This window comes from Drosophila novamexicana, unplaced genomic scaffold (assembly GCF_003285875.2).
Source record: "Drosophila novamexicana strain 15010-1031.04,08,12 unplaced genomic scaffold, DnovRS2.1 tig00000008-arrow-pilon, whole genome shotgun sequence".
NCBI classification, from domain to species: domain Eukaryota; kingdom Metazoa; phylum Arthropoda; class Insecta; order Diptera; family Drosophilidae; genus Drosophila; species Drosophila novamexicana.
This window is the reverse complement of record NW_020824765.1, coordinates 5,001,559-5,023,596: the sequence shown is the minus strand read 5'-3', so window position 1 is coordinate 5,023,596 and position 22,038 is coordinate 5,001,559. Positions and strand designations below refer to the sequence as shown.

Sequence of the window (22,038 nt, the reverse complement as noted above, 5' to 3'; positions counted from 1 at the left end):
AGGCGACGCCCACAGCTCCCACTCACAATTCATTTCAATTTGCAACGTATTTCACTGCAATTTGTCAGCTCTTAAAATTGATATTTGAAACTACAGAAATGCATAGAGAATGACAAATGTCAACTTGACAGCTGACACAAAATGTGAGACGCAGCAAATACCAATTTGCATTACGACAACGCAGAGTTTGCGAATGGTAAGGTGGAATGGATGGAGCAGAAGGAGTAGAAAACCAGAAATGCCGACTGGCAACTCTGGCAAAGGGCAAAAACCAGACGCAAATTAAAATGAAGTGAATACTGGAGTGAAGTTGGCTGCTCATTAAGCTGCCATTGGCTGCCAGAGTTGCCACAGCAGCAGCACTTCATCGTTGCCAAAAGGGTTTCCTTTCCGTTTTCATTTTTTAGAAAGAGCCGCATGCATTTTAATTTGATTTCATTTAAAACTTGTGCGCCAAAAAGCTGACGATGGGCCAGCGAAAATAACTCGCTTCAATAATAAGTGGCCCTAAAAACCCAGCAGCATCAAATCAGGGCAAAACAACAAGCGAACAAAAAGGATGAAACAGAACAAAAACTGCATTCACAACGACTAATTTGGTTGCCGTTCTTGTTGCTGTTGTTGTTGTCCTGGTCGCCATTTTGAAAACTCCAGCACGTGCCTAGTGACCTCGTCGAATTCTTTTGTTATGCGAGCTGTTGGGAAAATTGAAAAAAACGTTGCTGCTATTTGTGCTTTTTGTTCACTACAAAACACTCCAGTAAATGCTTATGCTTATTCTAGAACTGAGTGCGAAGTATTAAATAGTCGATCAGCACTCGCTAATGATATTTGTTTTAACGCACTTACCACCTTTAATATGGCGCCTCGAAATGGCCAGTATATATGTACATAATCAATTGCATAAGTCGTTTACTTTAACTGTATTCATTTATGGTCCGCCTAAATTACACTGCAAATAAAAAATGTTTATTTATATTTGATGGAGTCAAAGCTGGCGCACGCCATATTTATTTGCATTGGACTTATCTGTGATATTGGGCACAAATAATATCCATAAAAATGGTAATGCTTGTATAATCCGCTCAGAAAAATAATTATTGTGCTGATCGCTGATAGAATTATATAAATAGAACGTGATTATGCAAGAAATGCAAATAATGGGCAAAGAAAATTGCACAAATCCGCAATTGAAACCCACCAAGAGCTGGAATAGAAATAAATACGTAGAAAAGGAAAACGGAAAACGACGGCAACTAAAAACAATTTGCCGTAATCAAAATGAAATCAGCAAAGCGCAAACCGCAGCGACGCTACGAAAAAAAAAAAAAACTGGAACAGCCGCAGCGACAAATAATATTGCGAAAGAATAGAGAGAATAAGCAAGCTGACAAACGAACACTCTAAATAAAATAAGCAACTAAGGAGTCACATATATAAGTACAAGCATTTTTCCAATAAGAACTTAAGTAAAATTCAAGGAGTTGTCCTTTTGGACCACCCAAGAAGATAATAAATGTAATCTAATTTATGAAGAATTAAACTTGAGAGCAACCCCACAGAGCTATTGTGTTTTCAGGTGCAAACTCCATGGCGAAGTTCAAGAGTCCTATAATGAAGAGTATTTAAGAGGAAACGCGATAACTGTGAATGCAGTCAATGCGACCGGCAAATTCAGCAGCCGACGGGTCCACCAGCCAGTCGCAGTGCATGAAGGGAAGAGAAAGAGAGAGGGGGAGGGGGAATAGGTGCATGATAAGCGGGAGATAAGAGAACGGAGAGGTCATTATATATTTGTTGTCGCTGGCAAAATATTTGTGCTTTGCGCTTGATTTATGCGCATTGAGGTAGCGAATGGAGCAACGCCATGCAAACAATTCTAAAAGCAGTGTTGGCGAGAGGGGGAATGGAAACGGGAACAGGTGGGGTGGAACAGGAAACTGTGCGCTCTAGGAATATGCAAATGGCGAACTGAAATTCTGCAAATAGAAGCACGGATGTTGCAGTTCGGAATAGAGTGAGAGATAGGCAATAAAAACAATAAAACTGAACAAGATAGAGTTAAAGGCAACTTGTTCTGTGGCTATAACAATATTTCAATTGCCACAAACTGTTGCAGTTCGAACTGAATCCTTCAAAGGATGCCAAAGAGTTCGGATGAGGGGACGCGGCACGATGCTGCTCGGATATTTTAAGCAAATGACAGTTGTTGTCTCTGGCAGGCAATGTTTGCATAGCGCGCACAAAGGACCAAAAAAAAGTTGCGAGCTCCTTCCCTTTTTGGGCCAAAATCGGATTGACATAAAAAGGGTAACCCAAAAATTAACAATACAATTTAAAGCGAGCTGTCTTGCTGGCACAAAAGGATGACAGCAGGCGCTTATATTCGGCGCTTCGGGGGGTGTGCTGGATGGTGTATTGGGATTCGAGAGAAGCTTGGACACGATTTAAGGCCATGTGCTCTGAGGCAGGTTCAAAGGTTGACGCACACACTTGACAATGACAATCGTTTGTTTTGCTGTCAATTGTTGTTGTTGTTGTTGTCAAAGCCAAGCACACACATACACACACACACCCAATTAAATAAGGACTTAAAGTTGCGAATGGCAACGCAAGAAAACAAAGGCAGAACAAAAATGGAAAACTTTTGCCATTTGCCAGTTATGCGAAATAAAGAACGAATAAGAGTGTCTCCAAGCTAAGGTGCTCGACTATGAGATATCCTTGAAGCAATCCTGGATTGATAAACTAGCCGTGAAAGTCGTTGACGACTTTCCCAAATGTGTATCTTCTAAATGTTCTTTTATCGAAGTTGCGAATTTAGGCATGGTATAGTTGGTATAGCCTAGCTCTTAATATCTCAGAGATTCTCGGACTCAAAATGATGGATTGCCTAAATTTCTTCTTCTGATAAAGAATATATAAACATTCCATACTCATTTATATCAACTTGTATGTCATACACCTTTCTTAGCCATGGTACAGGGTATAAAAAGAAAAGTGAAAACTTTGCCGTCGTCCGCGTTGTTTGTAGGTTGTTATTGCTTTGTGGGGCCACGGCCACAGCTGCCACGCCCACATTGCGTGCACAAACTCTTTGACATTGTCATAGTCTGTGCCACGTCCTCGTCCTCGTCGTCGTTCTCGTCAATCTACCCCGCCCCACCTCGAATCTGTCCTGTTCTGTTGTGGTTGTCTTTAGTCTGCCTTTTCGCCTTGGCGTGCATATTTAGGGACAACCTTTATTAAATTGTTCGCTTGCTTATAATTCAAAATGTTAGCTGTGCGTGGGCGTGGCAGCAGCTGCGTCGGTGTAGGGAGCGTAACGCCTTTTGTTCTGCTCGCTATGGCGCCCCTCGACGCCCCCCTCGACCCCCTTGGGGCAGACGTCGCCGTCATTTGGTTGGCGTATTTAGATTTTAATTTGCGATAGCAAACTTCTTAATAGGATTTCACTGTCGCTGCTTTTCGTTTGTGTCTCTCCCCTCCTAGCATAACACCTCACACACACGCACACTCGCACACTCTCAGACGGACAGACATACACACACATTAGCAGACATGGAAAATATTTTCCACATTATTCGCATTATGCTGTCAGCACGCATGGCAACTCCTTTTCAGTCCCATTGCTGTTGCTGCTTGTTCTTCGAATTCCTTTTGATTCCTTGCAGTTGCAGGCATTTTTCCTGTTGCCCACACTACGTGGAACAGTTGGGCATTAGTTGCTTGGGTGTGGCAAATGGGGTGCGGCTCTTGTCTAAAAATTGTGGCAGCTCTTAAGGCTTTTAGGCCTTCTTAATTGTTTGACTTTACTTTTGTGCTGCTGTTGCCGCTGCCGTTATTGCTGCTGGTCACTCAAATCCCTAGTTCCTTTACCAATTCCCCGCTCACCCGCCACTGGGAGCAACTGCATGGCGTCCAAGTCTCGGTGAATCTCTCTAGGGGCTTTTCAGCTGCCTTTTTTTTTATACGAAATACGAAATAAATAGGAAATACGTAACGCATAAAGGAAACACAGCGATATTTATATAGTTTATATATAACTGATCAGGAAGCCAAGTTAATTTGATATAGAAATAGACATTTTGGACTTTATTCTAAACAGTATCATAATGGGTTTATTATACTAAATAGCTCCCGTGGGAACCTCCAGCCGAAAAAAAACAGAGTATTTATAAGAAGACCTTTTCGTTTTTCAAGATGTCTTGAGCAAGCTCGGCAAATATGAGCTCTGCTTCTAACATATCCGCACAATCTTATTAATATCAGAGTACTATATCTTATAGCTCCAAGCGGTCAAGAGTATTAAATATTTGGGAGACCAAGACAACTGTTCTATCAGCTTATTTAATTTATTCTTGCTGGTTTTTGCTGAAATTGCAGAACATCATTCGTTCAGGTTATCTACATGTTCTTGTTGTTGTTCTTATTGCTAAATTATGTAATAAGCGTAATTGGCTTTGGAATGGGCGCAATGCGAAGGAGCGTACGTCTGCTTTGGCCAGCCTGGGCATTTATCAGCGCAGTCTTTTAATTTATTGTGACTGTGATAAGAGGCAAACGCTCGTAAATGACATAAATTAGATAAAAAGACAAGCTAAAGCCGGCCAAGCAGCACAAAATTTATGTTGTCTAGACCATATAGAAGGCAGACAAGTTAACTGGGCATAAAACAAGTTAACAAGTTGGATTTAATTGACAAGCGACAGCTGACAACTGGCCAGCGCAAGCAGTCTGTCTCATTTATTGACCAATGCATAATGCATATTTAAACACAACTTACCTAATTACCAACTAGCCAACAACTGACCAGCTAACTAACAATGAATGGGCGCAGTTAGGCAACTTGTTAGCCATTAATTTCTAATGACAGGAGCCACACGAAAAAGGCCAACATATGAAACGCTTCATCCATTTGGAGCTTATCGGTCTTAACTGCTCAACTGTGAATGCAATTAAATTTAAATGGCTATGCACTTAACTAGCCATTGAACAGTAGCAAGCAGGACAACAACTAGGACAACAACAACAACAGCTGCTGGCATTAAGTATACGACACGTTGTAGGCCAGAGCGTCAATGTGAAACACGATAAACGTTTTAGGTTCACGAGAATTCTATCATGCCTCCCCTCTGACCTTCCCTTCTCGCCCCTGTCATCGCCCCTGACCCTGCCCATGTCGCTTTAAGAGCCAATATGTGCAAAGTGCATCTCAGAGTTTTATAAACAACTTTTGCCATCAATTTTTCGAGTCGCTTTCATATTCATAATCAAAAAGACCAAACGTAGTCAGCACTTTGAGGCACATGGAAAAATTTGGCAGGTAACTCAGCATTTGCAGATGTTCTCCCTGGCTGACTCAACAACTTGGGCCACTTTACATAAATGGATGCAGGAATTGGATGAATAGCCAGTCAACTGTGGACAGCTGTGCCACTTGTCTAAGGCATGTGTGCGAGTGTGCGTGCGAGTGTGTGTGTGTGTGTGGCAGCTGCATGGCATGTGAAGCATACTTTATGGCTGAGATGAGCAGTTGCCTTGCCAGCTACAACCGCTGCCAATAAAAGCCCGCGAATGTGTCTGTGTGAGTGTTTATGTGTGTGTGTGAGAGCTATGCCCGCCCTTTGGCTGCTTGCGACGCCCCCAGTTTGAAAGAAAAGTATGTCAAGATTTACGCGCATCGTTAAAGCAATAAACAAAGAAAAACGAAGCTGGGTGATTAAGTTAAGACATACCCTGTAAATCTATAAAGAACAGTGTTAAGTGTTTTGCTAACCAATTTATGAATAGAAGGCATTCCTGCTCTAATAATTTGTTTAGTGTTTATCAGGAATCAGAGAGAGCTTAAATTAAAGATATTAAGATATTAAAGATAAGCAATAAATCTAAAGATAGTAATTTGTTGGCCATAATGACAACTAGCTCCTAGCCCGGAAATCAAACCTATAGTTTTTGATTTTGTTTTATGCATACTCTAGTTAAAATAGCCCTGCTGGCGTTCATTTTTTACAGGGTGTACTAAGCGCAACAAAGTTTGCGCCATCTATTTCTACATGTGTGTGTGTGTTAATATGCGTGTGCGTGTGTGAGTGTGTTGCTGTGGGTGTGCCCGCTGTGAGGACACGCAATGCCAGAAGGTTGTGACGCCGCATGGCACACACACTTCATGGCTAACAACGCGTCAGTCAAAGTCAACACACTCTTCAATTTGTTCTTGTTGTTGTTGTTGTTGTCGTGTTGCCAGCGATGCCAAGTGATGTGAATGATGGCGGCAATGGGGGTTGGACAAGAAGCGAAAAAATGTTACACTGTCACTTTTTGACAACTGATGCGTGCACACACATTTGCACACACTCGCACACACACACGCCAATGCGTTGTAATACGTTAAAAGCGTTGCAATGCCAAACTCAGTACATTTCGCACGCCTTGCTTTTGCATATTTACATTTAAACTTTTGTCACTCACACACACACACCCACCCACGCACACATATATGGCATAAGCCATTTGTGCGTCATTTTGATTTGTTGCCCATGTCACAGCAGCAGCAGCAGCAGCTTCATCTGTGCCCTGTCAGCCCACTGTCGACGCGCTCTAAATGAGTACGTCGAACAACGGATAGAAAAATGTTTTATTTGCCGTTTCGTTCATTTTACCCGCTTGTTTTCATTTGATATTTGCGCATTTCCGCATTGCCGACATGTCTGGCATTTCAAACGCACACACACACCCACACACACAAAGCACAGCTTCAGTTCCATTTCCCATTTTCCATCTCCATCTCCAGCTGCAATTGCTTTAGCTCTTTCGCCCAACCATTGCCATGCATCCGCACATCCTACGCTCCGTCACGACGGCAATGACTGCTGCTTGCCACATGCGGCATGCTGTTGACGTGGCACAAGGCACGCCCTGGGGTAATTAAAAGCGCTTGCAGTTGGCTGCTCCCTCAGTTTACCCATATTGTTTTTGCTGTTTGACTTGTTGTTCGAGTTGTTCTTTCACCAGTTGTTGTTGTCCTTGTTCCAGTTGTTGCAGCATTTTGTATACCCTTGCAGTGGCAGTGGCAGCATTTTAGCTTGGCTGGGAAACGTGCAACGCTTTGATAAGGATGCATACATTTTTTATCATGACAACAAACTTAGCAATAAAGCTCTGCTTCTCTCATTCTAAGCAATTAGTTCTCAGAATCAGCCGAATAGATCAGAAATCATATTTTGCTGTCAAAAAAACATATTTGTTTGAAAGCGTATTTAATTTTTGTCTACCCAACGCGAATGGTTTTCCTTCTTTTTTCCTGTCCGAACAAAATGAACTCTGTTGTTTGGTTTTTGTTCCCTACATTTAAAGCTTTTATTTTTCGTACTCTATATACAATCAAGTCTAAACACTTGCGCATGCACTTGACACAAGCTCTAAACACATTACGTATACGCTGCGTCAGCCAATAGCAATTTTCCATTTGCTGAACTCACACGCATCTAGTCCTGTGGCATCTGGGCGATGGCGGGTGCCCAAGATTCAGCTGGTCTGCTGGCAGCGCAAAGACGCTGAAAAGCAATAGTCACATAATATATAATATATATTAATGGACATAGATTGGTGCACCTACCTCCCAGAAGCTGCCTTCCGTTTTGCGCTGCTTGTAGAATGCATACAAGGCCCAGCCGGGCAATTGCAGCAGACCTAATCCAGCTAAGAAGTAGCCAAAAACTGAAAGCGGAAGAGATTACGATTAACACTCTATATTGAAGCCCATTGATATACTAATGATAATGAAGATATTAACTGCATTCAATCTGCAAATCAATCCAAGCTGAATAAGTATCGAAATGATATATAATGAATTCAAATTGCCTCACCATGCGCTATATGAGGATATGCAACGCCCTTGTACGTCAATTCGTTCATATTGAGCAGCGTGTAGAGCAGGACAGCGGCCATCAGGCCAGGCGTAATGTAGGCCCAGCATAGACGCCAATACCAGCCCGTCTCAATGCCCGTCATGAATTTGATATCAGCGCAGAAGCGACGTACGCCTGTCAAAAACGAGAAGCAGCACAGTTAAAGGCAGTCCGAAGGAGAGGCAGGAGAATGACAAGGAGGAGCTAACAACCCACCATAAAACCAGGCCACGGCCAGCAGCTCGCCGATGGCGAGTATTAGCGCAGTGAAGGAAACGCCATAGAAATCGATCAGATTGACTATAAACTGCCCACCGGGTGTCACATACACGATGCTCACACCGAAGCCCAGCGCAGCCAGTGCGCCAGCGAGGGCCCAGTTGGGACCCGCCCGCTTGCCAAATTGGTCGCGAATGACGCGCAATATGCAGGAGCCCATGCCGACGGTGCTGCCAATGCCTAGGACAAAGAGCATGAGAAAGAAAAGGACCGCAAACATCTTTAGGTAGTTGAGCTTTAAAGCGCACATGGCGCGCCGTGTTCTCGATAGCTTACCTGTGGCACATATTCAAACTTGGCAATGGCCTCTGGATAGGAGATGAATGCCAAGCCGGTGCCGCCCTTCACCACGCTGCCAATATCCGCAATGCCCGTCTGTTTGGCCAAATTGCCCAAAATGCCAAAGGTAATGCAGCCGGCAATTATCGAGGAGCACGAGTCCATTGTGGTGATGATAACAATGTCGCTGTGAAGTGGTTGCAAATGTAGTTCCAACGGTTAACTGTGCCCGAGCACCACCTACTTGTACACGTTTTTGTTGAAATTGTTGTAGGAGGCATAGGTTATCACGGTGCCGAAGCAAATGGCCAGCGAGAAAAACACCTGGGTAACAGCTGCATACCAAACGAGCGGATTAAGCAGCTCCCGCCATTGTGGCTTGAAGAAGTACACAATGCCATCCCAAGCGCCGGGCAGCGTCACAGCGCGCAGCAGCAGCAACAGCAGCACCACATACGGAAACACGCCCAAGAAGTAGGCGGCCTTGCCACTGCTCTTAATGCCGCGTATCAGCACGCCGCCTATGATGATCCAAGCCACAGCCAAACAGGCCACCAGCTGCCAATTGGGCAGACCCAGACCTTGGTCAATATTGGGCAGCTCATGGAGAATCTCACGCCTGTATTAGGATGAGCATATGTTATAATTGTCTAATGGAATGTGCTGGTGACAGCGCCGACCACATAAAGTATATATGTATTCTTGATCCGCATTACAAAGGCGAGCGCATTGTATTATTATAGCCAATTGACTGCATCGACAAATTACATACTCAGTTGTAAATATGTCCTGATAAATCTTCATTTAGCTGTCTTAAAAACGATCTGTCGGAAGTAAACTTGTCGGAAAAACATATCCGAAACTTCTCATCAACAACTGAGTGTTATAACATATGGCTATATACAAGGACAACAATTATTTTTTACTTGGGAAATTGCTCTGTCTTTCAAAATATATCTATCAAACAAGGCAATTACGAACTTAACTATTCTCCCAACATACCCTTCAGGTCGTATCAGATCGGGTCACGCTATATTATAAATCGCCCCTTTTGTCGCATTTATGCTAGGGTATTTAATGGACAACTTTTCTTTCTTGCTTAGCCTTTTTGATTCACTTACTCAAAGTACAGCTGCGCGGGAGACATTTTACCAGTGGCATTTACCGAGCTACCATCGTAGCAATCGCTGCCCCAGCTCTCGCGGCAGCTGCTCCAGGGCAGCACAGCACTAAACGAGGCCAGCAGGAAGCGCAGTGTTAATGCCATAATGCTCGAATAGTAGGTGATGGAGGCGCCTGTGGCCAGCACCTGTCCGGCGGCCACGCCCTTTAACAAGGGCGCCAGATCGAAGGCGCGCAACACGCCGCCGCCGCGAAACTGGCCCAGAGAGATCTCCAAATAGTAGACGGGTCGTCCAATTACGAGCAGCGCTATTAAATAGGGTATCACAAAGGTGCCGCCGCCATTTTGAAAGGCGATGTAGGGAAAGCGCCAGATATTGCCCAAGCCCACGGACAGTGAGATGCAAGAGAAGAGGAACTCCAAACCATTGCCCCACTGTTCCTTCGGCTGTTGCGGCTTGTCCTTGTTGTTGTCTAGCATTAACTGCGTTTGCTGCTGCGACATCTTTGACTGCTGCTCCCGTTGCTGCTTCTTCTACTACTTGTCTCTAGGTTCTTGAACTACACACTTTGAGGTCGCGTCGTCGACTGATTCCGCTGACAATTGTCGCACACAGTCAATCCGACTTAAAGCAACCGCTGAGATTTCTCTGGCAGATTTTAGTTACAAGTCGCTTTGTGAAATTTGTTTTTCCGGCTTATCTGGTTCACGGCGGTATGCTGTTCATCTTTATCTACACGTCTATTTGTAGCATTTCGCTTAATTGGCACTAATAAAAGATGCTAAGTGAATTGCAGTGGGGCGCGGAGCGGAGCCTGAGGCAGGTGTCACAGCTCAAGAGCTGTTCTGTGCAAATTGTTTGGAATCTTCCTATTAGAGTGCATGTGTTTATTGTCAGCCTAAAGTGTTGAAATTTAATGCTTCGGTGTGATCTACTCTGTAAATAGTTGTAAATCAATCATTAAGTCGCGTTAGATAAAGTTTTTTATTGTTTCTTGACATTGGACATGTGAAAAGCTACTGATCTTTCAATGTTTAGTATGATGAGAGATATTTTATGTGGAAAAAACTTATACATCTGGCAGCACTGATTTTATTAATACAGCGTTCCTTTCCAAAAATGCTAAAAATTCATCTGGCAACATTGGTGAAAGAGCCGCGCTTTTGACTACCTTTCAAATCGGAGTATTTCATAGGCCAACTAGCTTTGTAGGATTAATTTTAGTTTTATGTTTATATATTTCGCGGATTCTCTAAGTGCAGCAAATAACCTGTGCAAAGTTTTTAAGTATCTGGCAGCACTGGCAGCCAGGCAGAAGGCATCTCTTCTCGTTTTACAGCAGAAAGCAAAAAGTTGGCAACACTTTTGGCTGCCTGACAGCCGCGAAAGTTTTTAATCATTTTCAAGAGTTTTCTAATTAACATCCCCAGTGAAAGACTGCCAACTTGCAGCTGCCGTTTTCCAGTTGCAACAAGCAAAAGGCAACGGAACGGAACGGTATAGAATGAAACGGAAAGATGGAATCAAAGTACTGGGGATGTTGAGCGTTCATTATGGTGACAGTTTTAAATGGGTTTTTAACAACTTTCTCCAGATTTATGAGAATAAAATTGCTTTGATAAAGCTGATTGCAGACGTTGACTGGAAATTGAGGGTAACGCAAAAGCCGTTCGCTAAATCCTGTTGGCTTTTATTTTAGTGATTATTAACGCACATAAATTGCCATTAGCTGGAGCTCACAACTAAGTTTTTCGGCGGATGGGGAGTTCATTAAAGTGCTGTGCATTAGACGTGGCAAAGAGGGGGCAGTGGCGGGGATTGCTTCACTTTTAATTGCTGCCTGCAGGAGTTGCAACTTTACCGTGCCACAACACGCAGATTCCGCCAGCCAAACAATGTGCACAAAATGAGGCAAATAAATTTTGAAACTTTTGCCGGGGCATACGAAACGCTAATGGGGCGCATCTGGAGCACGTACATATAACATATAAGTGTTACATATGTGTGTGTGTGTAACAATCGATAACAGCAACTGTAACTTTAACTGTAACTGCCACAGCAACAATTGCAACAACAGCTGCGTTTGAAGCCACATTAACAACAACAAGGCCGCGAAGTAAGCTAAAGTTATGTGTATACAACTTATAAATGCCCTGCGTATTATTTTATAAAGTTAATACACATGTTAGAGCTAATTGTCAGATATTAACTTGTAAGAAATTTTAGGAATAGATCTGAATTTATAGTCAGTTTCTTGAGTTGTTTTTGCTTATCTCAATTTGATGTGCAATATTGAACTATTGACAAAGAAAAGAAAATTATCAAGTATTTATAACCACTTTGTATTTCTATAAATCAACTCAAACAGTTCTGTACAATGTTCATGTTATTTTGAGCAATTCATCAATTTACATTTCTATACATATTTTATAAATATATTTTTTACTTTTCGTTGATTTTCCATAGTTCATTTTTTTCATTAACCTTAACAAGATTAAAAGATTAATCTTTTATTGAAAAGCGCTTTGCAGCACTGCTGCTGTCGCTGTTAATACTAAAAACCTAAGCTTCAAATTCCTTTCAATTAATACTCAGGTTAAATTAAATGGAATTTTCATTCCTTCTTCACTTTAAAATACCCCAAGCACACACATCTTTTGTATGGTATAGGGTATAATGAGTATTGCAATTAGTTTTGCCTTTGCCGTTGACGTTGTCGTTGTTGTTGCTGTTGTTTCTGTAACTTGTAACAAGTTTACCTTTAAAATTGATTTCAACGGACTTTGCAACAACTTCCGTTTCCGCTTGAGCTGCTCGTGTACTTATTAGTCAGCATTGTGTAAGTTGCTCAATGTGTGTGCTCTGTGCGTGTGTGTGTTTGTGTGCGAGTATGTGGCAACTTTTGCCATTTGCTACGTGTGTGTGTGTGTGTGTGTATCGGCCGGATGAAAAAAACGTGTCGAATTTTTACTTTGGCTGACAGCTTTTAACTACCTCGCTAAGCCCTGACATTTCACATGAGGAAACGACACCCCACACAGCTCTCTCCACCCGCATTTATCCCCTCATTCGGACACACACACACCCACACACACACGCTCGACGCACCAATTGAAAGGGCAAAATCATTGAGCGCACATTTAATTTGAAATTAATTTTTAATCAACTTCAATTGAATTAAACTGCATCGAGAGCTGCCAGCTAAAAAAAAAGAAACATATATATATATGTATATATATCTTCCTGTATGTATTATATATAAAATAGGATTTTGTGCACATATTTTTCGGCGGTTGGACCACGCACCGAGCCCCGCCAGCCGGTTGCATTTGCGGTTTAGTTGTGTTTGCATAAATAAATTAGTTGCATGCAATTTTAACTAGTAAATGCGTATTGTAAATTATAAATGATAGTTTTGTGGGGCACGTAGCAAGCGGCAAACTGTGTGCGGCACCTCTGGCCGTGGCTTTCTTTGCCCCAAAAAAAAAAGGAAAGCGATGAAAAACTGTGGCACGAAATCGCTGCGCATTGTTGCCGCATCTTGTTGTTTGCTGCTGTACTCAGCATTTGTTTTGCGTGGCGTTGCGAGTTGCGCGTGCCTCAATTATGGGGCACCTTGCAGCAGCAGCAGCAGCAGCAGCAGCAGCATTGAGGCGAATGCACCTGCCACACAAATAGCTGCTCGCAAGCGCCAAATGTCAAGGGAAGTGGCGCAAACGAAGACGAAGTCTTTAACCCAGTTTGGCATTGGCAACTAGCAACTTGCTACCTGCTACCTGCTACTTGCCACCCTTTTCCATCCAGCTTTCAGCCATTGTTGGCATTGTCGATTGCAGTTTGGTTGTTTGCCGCACGTAATTGTTGCCGCTCTTTGTTGCAGCTACCCATTGTTGCCCTGTGCAGAAAAAAGTTATTAAAATGAAAAGGCAAAAGCAAATCGATTATGCCGAGCTTAGCCTTAGCCTTTGCCATTGCCCAGGCCCAACTAGCCTGGCCAGCCCCGCCAGCCCCGCCAGCTCCGCTCCGAACAATACGAAAAACTTTTGCGCTGAAACTTTATCCGGCCCAGCATGAGGGAAAAAAAACTAAATAAAAATAAAAACTTTAAATTGACATCGAATGGCAATACTGCTACGCATGCCCCAACACCAACGGCACCACCCGGCAGCACCACCAACAACAACAACATTCGCTTTTTGGCCACCAACCACATTCGCATTCACAACGACAAAGTAAAAAGTTTTGTGCGGCAGGTTTTTTTTTTTTTTTTGTAAACACTCTAGAATTACCCAAAAATGATAAGCTGAGGGTCTGCCTGAATACCCTGTAGGCGCAATGATGCACATAAGGGGTATCTTTGTGGCTTTGTTTGACTATTTTACGTAAAAGAGAATTTTTATTTTAAGACTCTTAATGGTTATTTTGTTCCTGTTAAATATGGTATCACTTCGATCAGTATTTAGATTTTTTAATAAGGCTGCAAATCGAATCAAACCCGGAAATCCAATTTTTGTATTGCTATAAAAGTATAAGGTATATGAAGAACAGGAATCTGATAAGCCAGCACAAGGTCTAGGATTCGAATTTTAGCAGGCAAGTTGTTCCTTTCTACTAGGCAATCAAATTTAAAGTTTGGTTTAATGTCAAAGAAAATCCGTTTCGCGAACTAAACCTATTGGCGAGGTCTTAGTTTGAGCCATGAGCCGATCCACTACACTTTATGGTTTTGCTTGCAGCCATAAGTTTTATATCCTGAACCCAATTTCTATGAAGTAGATATATTCCTAATCAGTACGACGAGCTAAGTCGATATAGCCATGTCCGTCTCCCCATCTGTTCTTCTGTATGAACGAGTCGAACTCGGAAGCTATTTGGTGTATCGATATCTCTTTCCATTTGCAAAATATCGATAATAATCGATTTCAAGATTTGGTTTTTAGGTGTATTAAAATTAGTGTGTATACTTTTGAAAGGTATACAAAGATTCAGAATATCTGACTGTTTAGAAAATTCAGCCCGTTCCACATAAGGCTGCCAGAGTTATGCTCTTTTAATTTGAAAGAGTGCTACCATTTTCGTAAAAGCAGCTAGCCGGGCAATGCCGACCCTCATTTGTTAAACAAAGACTTGTTAAATTATAGATTACTTTTAGCCTGCTAATATGAAAATTTTATGCTTTCAAGTGAATTTTCATTGTATGCCGGCGGAAAAGTTCCCTTTCATTTTTTTCCCCCCTTCGAATTCTCTAAAATTGCGCATGGTTTGGCGCGTACAACGCGGCGTATGTGTAACGTAATTTATTTTGTTTTCTTTTGCAGCTGCTGCATGTGGCATGTGGCATGTGGCATGTACGCTGCTGCGCTGACAAGTATTTTGTGCTTTTAATGCGAATTTAACAACTGAACTGCTAGCTGAAATATAAATTTGCTACGCAATTTGCATTTTTACACCTCAAAGTCTGTCTAGTCTTAGCCCAGCTATTTGTGTGCTTTGTGTCTGTGAGTGTGTGTGCTTGTGTGTGTATGTGTGATGTATGCGCTGAACAGCTTATGCATATATCAAACATTTGCTGTCTCCATTACTTACTTAGCACGTCTAATTTTTGGCCAAGTTTAAGTCAAGAACTTGAAGTCCTTGCGCCATTTCGTGTTTGTGTTGCAGCAGTTGGCAGTTGGCATGTAGCATGTGGCATGTGGCGTATGGCAGTTGGCATGCGGCAGGTAATTTCAATTGCTTTTCAACTTAAAGTTTTTGTTTAATTTCATGTGACACTTTGTTTGCATTCTTTTGCACTGTTGCACCTACTGCACTGCTCTGCCACAAGAACGTTGTCAGCAATTAAATATGAAAAGTAATTTTCATTGTTTGCTGGCCAAGTTTTATAGTTGGATGTAAAATGAAACGAAAGAAAATACCAAACCGGCAAGTCACAATTGTCTGCACTGTTGGCAGCTTATTTGCTGCCTTATCAGCGGCAGCGACTTTTCAAGACAATTTGAAGTTTCGCCCAAAAGGGCCAAAACCAAAAGGCCAATTTGCATGCGAAGCAACAACAGCAGAGGCAGTCGAGTCAACATTTTGCGGCTAGCTGTGATTTGTTCAGCTAACGAATTTCGAATTCATTGAAACTGTCACAAGTCGCGGCTGTGGGTGGGGCTGGTGTCGGCGCTAAGGCCAATTCAACTTGCCGCACAGCTGTGGCTCAGAGTGCAACATTTGTTGCAATTTACTTGCAGCCAGCATTTGCATGCACAATGAAAGTGCACCACAGCTGTCCATAAACTGCTCGAACTACAAAAACCCTTTCAAAGTCACAAGTGAGATGTGGGAGCTGGCTAACGACTGCGACAAGAATAACGACAAAAGCAACTTTTTATGTCCGAAGCAAGAGTTCTCTAGAGATTTGAGACAAAATAAGGCACTTTATAAGTATTGTGTTTTTTTTACCCTAAAAGTATTATGCTAAAAATATGAATTTAACTCAAATATTAAATTTGTAATTTGAAGAAGCCTTAAATGTGACTGAGATAAGCCACATTTAAGAGTTTTTGCGGGATTTTTGCCTATGTTTAGTTTGTTATTGTGCGCTTAACTCAAAAACTAGAAAAATATATATCCTAATACGAATAACTCCCGATTGGAAGCCTTAACAGTACAATATGATTTAAATTTGATAAAATTGCATTTCATCTTTGATATACTCCTAGAATGTGTCCTTAAATAAAACTAGATGGCAAGTATTCATGACTTCATCATTTAAAGTGTTTGCTTTTAAATGATTCGTATAACCTTCTGAAAAGTTGCTTTAAATAAATAAATCCTATATAGTTTTCACATTTTATTTAGCATTTACTTTAAAGTGCGTGTTTATTTTATATATCAGCATTTACAGGGCATCTACTAGTCGTGTACATTTGCGATCAACTGTAAATCTAACAAATGTGTATCGTAATTGTTGCCGAAGCTGCTTTTTGGCTGCTGTCCATGTGGCGTATGCGTAATGCTGTTGAAAATTTTGCGTGAAATGGGAAAACTTGGCGCGTCGCACTCAACACTCATCGAGTTGTTGTTGTTGTGTTTTGTTGTGTGTGACAGGCGTTAACTGACACTTGGGTGCCACGTTAATGTCGTTTAGCATACTAAGGCCTTAAATGGCATTTATTTGCAGCTCAGCTAACGCTCTCTGCCACGCCCCCTGTCACACTCTCTCCCCTTGTTGTGTGTGGCAAGTGTCAAGCGTCGCTCAAGTTTGGATATTGTCAAAGACGTGGGCACAGCCAAAGTTGCTGCTGCCCAAACACAACTAAACACAATGAGCCGCCTAATGGCATTGAAGAGGGTTTGGGATTGCGACGAGTCGCCTTAACCAAGTGGATTTTGTCGGATGTCTCGAGTTCCATTTCTGCGCAGCGTCTGTGTGGCATGTGGCAGTGGCAATTCCTAAACACAAATATGACAAACGCCGCCGATTACAGGGCCGAAGCCGTCTAATTTCGTGCTGCTTAGCTGCCCAAAAGTCACATTTGTGGCTAATAACTGTTATTAAAGCGTACCGCCAGGAGGGTTATATTTATTTTCGGGGTGGGCTCAGGAGTTGGCTCAGGAGGGGCTGCTATCTAATTACAATTCAGTGGAAGACACTTTGCATTTGTCCAGCGTCTCATATTTTTTTTATGGATGTATGTCCCCTCGCTGCTTACTAATGGTTGCAGTCTGTCTCGCTCTTACATTTGTTCTCGCTCTCCATCTCCCTCCCACTTACGAATTTAGTATGTATGCGTGTTTGTATATGTAGCCAATTTTCTAGCGTGAAAACTGCTGCGGGCGCGACAGAGCTTTGCATCTACCTTTCTCTCTCACTCTTTCTCTTTCTCTCTCTTGCCTCTCACTCTCTCTCTCGTATGCTCGGTCTGCTCCTGCTCGCCTGTTGCTAACCTAATCAAATGAAGTTGTGTTTGCGCGTCTGTCGGGCTGTTTGTTTTGTCTCAGCTTGTCACGAACATTGCGTGTATTTGGTTGTGTGACTGTGTGTGTGTGCGTGTGTAGATGTATGTGTGTAGGTGCAACGGCTGTTAATTTAGGTGTATGTGTGCGTAGTTTTGTCGCTGCAGCAACAACAACAACAATAGAAAACAACAGCACTTGATTTCATGCACAAACAACACGTTACTCTCTCTCTCTCTCTCTCTCTCTCTCTCTCTCTCTCTCTCTCTCTCTCTCTCTCATGCTCACATCCCACCTGTGCCTCTGTCTCCCTCTCGATTTCAATCTGTAATTACAGTTGCTGTCTCTGTCTACTGTGTTGGCAGGTCATGTTTTGTATCAAGTACCATTTGTTTTAATTAAAATTTATTTAAAGCGTTTGAAGCGCACTTGCCGCAGCCCATTGATAGCAGTCAAAGACAGATAGAGACAAAGACATGGAGACTTAAAGAGATTCAGAGAGAAAGAGAGAGAAAGGCAAATATAAAATAAATATGTGCTTAATATTCATATGGTTCCATTTGCCATCTGCATCCATGCATCATTTAAATGAGACCAACATAAAGAAAGACAATGAAACCCAAAAATATCTTATTTTTGTTATTTATATCATCCATTATGAAATGCAAAGTGTACAACAAGAACAACAACAACAACAATCTACACAGATATGTATCTCTTTTTGTCGCTGCTTGTTACGATTCTGTCATTTTATTGTCCACCTATGCACAAAATTGCTTTTATATTGTGATAGCCAGGGGCGAGGGTCCAACAACTATGTCAACATGTTTGCAAAGTTGAACTTAAGTTGTAACACTTGGCTCTATATGCTGTCCTAAGTTGCCTTGAGCATAAGTTAAGCATAAAGCTGCCCTGTTATCTTACTAATTGAATTTCTCCTTTTAATATTCTACCTCTGATTGCGCCTATTTGACGTTGGGTCTTTGTGTTTGTCTAATTCACAATTTTATATAGCTGTGCTATATTGTCTTATTAATACACGGTCTAAACTACAGTCTATAGTTGTACGTTTAAGAAAATCCAGTAGCCAATCTAGTCTAATATAATTTCTCTTATAATTCGCAACCTGTTCTGGCTGTAGTTAAGCTATAAGCAAAACACGGTCTCGAAGCTAGCGACTTGCTGTTGAACTTAAGTTTCTAAGCATGTGCAAAAGTTGTTTAACTGCAACGAAATACCAGGTATGTCCATATATAACACAAAGGTTATTTCTGCAAAGGGTATACCCGCTGGGGCTTGCCATATAATACGATCTCATGCTTGTGATTTTGTTGTGGCTGTTGTGTTGTCTAGTTGATTTGTTTGCCAAAAATCGTTTTTATTTTGCGGTTTACACACCCGCACCCGCACACACAGCCACAACTTAACAACGGGTCGCAAGCTTAGACTATGTTTATGCACAGACACACACACAGACACACCCACACACACGTAAATGAGAAACAAAACCAACGTGGCAACCATAAAGCTCAGCCCCACACACACACACACATGTGCCAATACACACACACACACACACAGACGAACATAAATATTGTACACTCTCATGTTTGCACAATAAAATTTCAACAATATACGCGACAGGGTCTTTGTACTTGAGTAAATTGGATCTGTGCAGTTGGGCATGAGTCGGTGCGCGGGAGGGTTGCGGGGAATTAACAAAAATTAAATAAATATTTAGCTTAGAGCAAGTTTAAAGCAACGCCCACAGCTGTAGCAAGGACGTATCCCTAGCATATGATTCTATCCCGCTCGCACGCTCTGTTTGCTCTGATCCCGACCTGGCCCCAGACCCAAGCTAAACATTTTAGGTATTCATGTGTAATCCATTTCGAAATTTGCATGTTTAATGTGCTGTGAGGAATACTTTTTTCTTGAACATTTTCTGCTTATTTCTTGCTTGTTCTCTCTTTTTTTTTTTTTTTTCTTTTTTTTTTATGGTTGATTTGTGCAGGCTAGAAATTAAGCCAGCCAGTTGCCCCTGACATTCCCATTGACTTTGTTGCGTGCATTGTTTTTTTATATAATATTACTTTGCTTTTTAGTTTTTGTTGTATTGCTTTGTTGTGTAGCTGGAAATTGCATATGCATAGGATACAGTTGGGTTATATATAGAAACAGCTGCGTATTTGGGACTGGTATGCCAGCTGAGGCCACACAATTCTTATTATCAAGAATGTGAAAACAATAAGTTTCTTGTGCACAATTGCCGTTGGGCTAAATGCAAGCATTTTGGGCCTATATAAATGCGGCTTGCAGTCCGAATCGCGCTAATTAACTGCGCGCAACATGAAAGTCTGTTTCCTGGCCATTTTGGGGCTACTTTCTCTCGTTGCTCTCGCCCAGAGCGAGGGACAAAATCAGAGTCACAGCGTTACGTGGGGTGCTCGCATCTTTCGGGATATGCACCTGGAGCGGGCTATCATAACTGAGAAGTCGAAATTTTTGCGCGTTGTGTCGCGTTATTATAATTTCACACAAATCGTGGGTTTTACTTATAATGCCTTTCTACTGTCTTTGCTTGATTTGATTTGATTTGTTTGTCTTGATAGGGTTATCAGCGTCGCATCACCCAAATTGTGGTCACCGATCAAATCAGGAATGGCCAAGGTGGCTTTGCCCGTCTAGAGGCTGGCGGGCCACAAACGAACTTTGCCAAAATCTATTTTAAGAGCCAGCGCAACAAGGGCTTCAGCTTTATTGTGGACATTTATGGCATTTAAATATTTGTATTTAAACATGTCAGTGCTTAAAAAATACTGATTAATTACAATTTACTTAGTCTTTATTCGTGCGTGTGCTTGTATCATTTTAATAACCATAATGAGAGCTCATTCCACGCTCTTTTATTATCTGCCAGTGGGTGGGCTTATTGTGTGCGTATTTGTGCAGATTGCCCATTGTTGTTATACCCTGTGGCTAAAAATTGCGTAAAAAAGGGTATGATGATGTATTCTATTCATTTTGCTTATGTATTTATACGTATGTACTTCTGCCTATTAATCCCCACAGGGTATTATCCCGCCGCGCTCAATTAGCTCATTCCCATTCTTACTTGTTGTCTATTTGTTTATTTGCTGGCATGCAATATTAACAATTCACAAGCAGGCAGCAAGAACATTATTTAGTCACATGTTTATAGCATAAACAACGCAAAAACTGTTGATTCGTCGAGGCTTTCGATGGGTGGAGGGGTGTTGACTATGATACACATTGTACAAATTTTTTGCGCATTGTGTTTTATTGTTGGTTTTCTTTTTTCTGTTTGTTTCTGCTTAATTTAACTTAATTTTTAGTTAAATTCAGATTGACGACCTTCTATTCTATTTTCATGAACTCACGTAATATATATAAAGCTCTGATTACTTTTTGTGTATCATTAAATCAATGTATGTATTTGCATTAACCTAGATATATATATACAAATGAATTACTGACACCCCAAACTACAAGAGCTATGGATTCTGAAGCTTCCTTTTAGGAAATTGGCCCCCAAGTAAGTCAAACATTGCTCATTAAAATTGTTCTTTGCAAGGAGCCTGTTTTGAGCCTGTGCTTAGTCGTCTGAGCGTCAGACTAAGAAGCGGGAGGTTGCCGGTTCAACGCCAGCAGCATCTGTATTTTAAATGTCAAGATTTGATGTTCACAATATTGATTGAAATGGATTGATAATCAAGTATAGGAGTATAGTGAATGCGTACATACGTGGTGAGCCTCAGATTGGTTGTGAATGCTTCAGAAGTACTCGCAAAAACACAAACAATTTCGATATCACCTGCATATTAATACCCTTGCAGAGGTTTTTGTCTAGAAAAGTGTAACGCATTGAAGGAAGTAAAAACGACTTTTAAGTTAGTAAAGTGCCGGAAGATGAGTTGCATAAGCATTGAGGAGGTTGAGAACCGTGGCCTTAATTCTTATTATTGTACATATATTATTATTGTTAGGTAGACTTGCCTAGTTACTACACCAATTTGAAGTTATAAGTAGAGGCACATGAAATGCTCACGACTTTTATATTTAAATATTGACTTTGCGACCATACCCAAAGATCAGCGAACATTTTGACTTTGCGGCAAAAAAAAAGTTAAAATAATAAAGTATTAAATATGACAAATAAATCATTTAAAGTAGAAAATATAAACTGTAAACTAAGGGAACATGCTGCAGTTATTTAAAATTACAACTAATTAAACTGCTCGACTTTTGCCGAGCTTTAACTCAAGCTAATCATTAAAGTGAGCTTTATTTGGAGTATGCTGTGAAGGGAGACCAGCTCAATGCTCAATTCCATTTCATTAGACATAAGACATGCAAGAGTGCGAGAGAAAGAGAGTGTGAGAAAGATGGATACAGAGGCATAATTAAGGGGCATTAAATTAAATGATGCAGCCGCAATTTCGGTCGAACAAATGAGAAAATATTACCAAGAGTATGTAAGC

The 22,038-nt window shown here is 41.5% G+C and overlaps 3 protein-coding genes across 5 annotated transcripts in view; 2 read left to right on the top strand and 1 right to left on the bottom strand.

The window, feature by feature from the left end:
• LOC115763764 (heparan sulfate glucosamine 3-O-sulfotransferase 2) overlaps window positions 1-22,038 on the top strand; it is a 47,576-nt gene that overhangs the window by 2,372 nt on the left and 23,166 nt on the right. The window lies entirely within an intron of this gene.
• On the bottom strand, window positions 7,355-10,177 carry LOC115771489 (sodium-dependent nutrient amino acid transporter 1). Of its 3 annotated transcripts, XM_030717216.1 has the most exons (7): window positions 9,590-10,175; window positions 8,713-9,087; window positions 8,466-8,655; window positions 8,127-8,409; window positions 7,869-8,045; window positions 7,619-7,719; window positions 7,355-7,556 (listed from the first exon to the last, which is right to left on the bottom strand). In XM_030717216.1, exons 1-7 carry the CDS (start codon window positions 10,093-10,095, stop codon window positions 7,488-7,490), a joined length of 1,701 nt encoding a protein of 566 aa, XP_030573076.1. In that variant the 5' UTR covers window positions 10,096-10,175; the 3' UTR covers window positions 7,355-7,487. The 3 variants fall into 3 exon arrangements, with proteins under 3 accessions (XP_030573076.1, XP_030573084.1, XP_030573092.1); XM_030717224.1 differs by lacking the exons at window positions 7,355-7,556; window positions 7,619-7,719 and adding an exon at window positions 7,728-7,805 and having other exon boundaries at window positions 9,590-10,176; XM_030717232.1 differs by lacking the exons at window positions 7,355-7,556; window positions 7,619-7,719; window positions 7,869-8,045 and having other exon boundaries at window positions 8,177-8,369; window positions 9,590-10,177.
• Window positions 19,880-20,375, top strand: LOC115771528 (probable salivary secreted peptide). Its single transcript, XM_030717269.1, has 2 exons — window positions 19,880-20,080; window positions 20,149-20,375. Exons 1-2 carry the CDS (start codon window positions 19,886-19,888, stop codon window positions 20,317-20,319), a joined length of 366 nt encoding a protein of 121 aa, XP_030573129.1. The 5' UTR covers window positions 19,880-19,885; the 3' UTR covers window positions 20,320-20,375.

Bases quoted from the DNA above. Each gene is read 5' to 3' on its own strand.
- LOC115771528 (XM_030717269.1), top strand. From the start codon at position 19,886: ATGAAAGTCTGTTTCCTGGCCATTTTGGGGCTACTTTCTCTCGTTGCT. The intron at 20,081-20,148 runs GTGGGTTTTACT...TTGTCTTGATAG, and splicing joins ATTATAATTTCACACAAATC to GGTTATCAGCGTCGCATCAC.
- LOC115771489 (XM_030717216.1), bottom strand. From the start codon at position 10,095: ATGTCGCAGCAGCAAACGCAGTTAATGCTAGACAACAACAAGGACAAG. The intron at 8,046-8,126 runs GTGGGTTGTTAG...CGTTTTTGACAG, and splicing joins GGCCGTGGCCTGGTTTTATG to GCGTACGTCGCTTCTGCGCT. The intron at 7,720-7,868 runs GTGAGGCAATTT...TTCCGCTTTCAG, and splicing joins ATATCCTCATATAGCGCATG to TTTTTGGCTACTTCTTAGCT.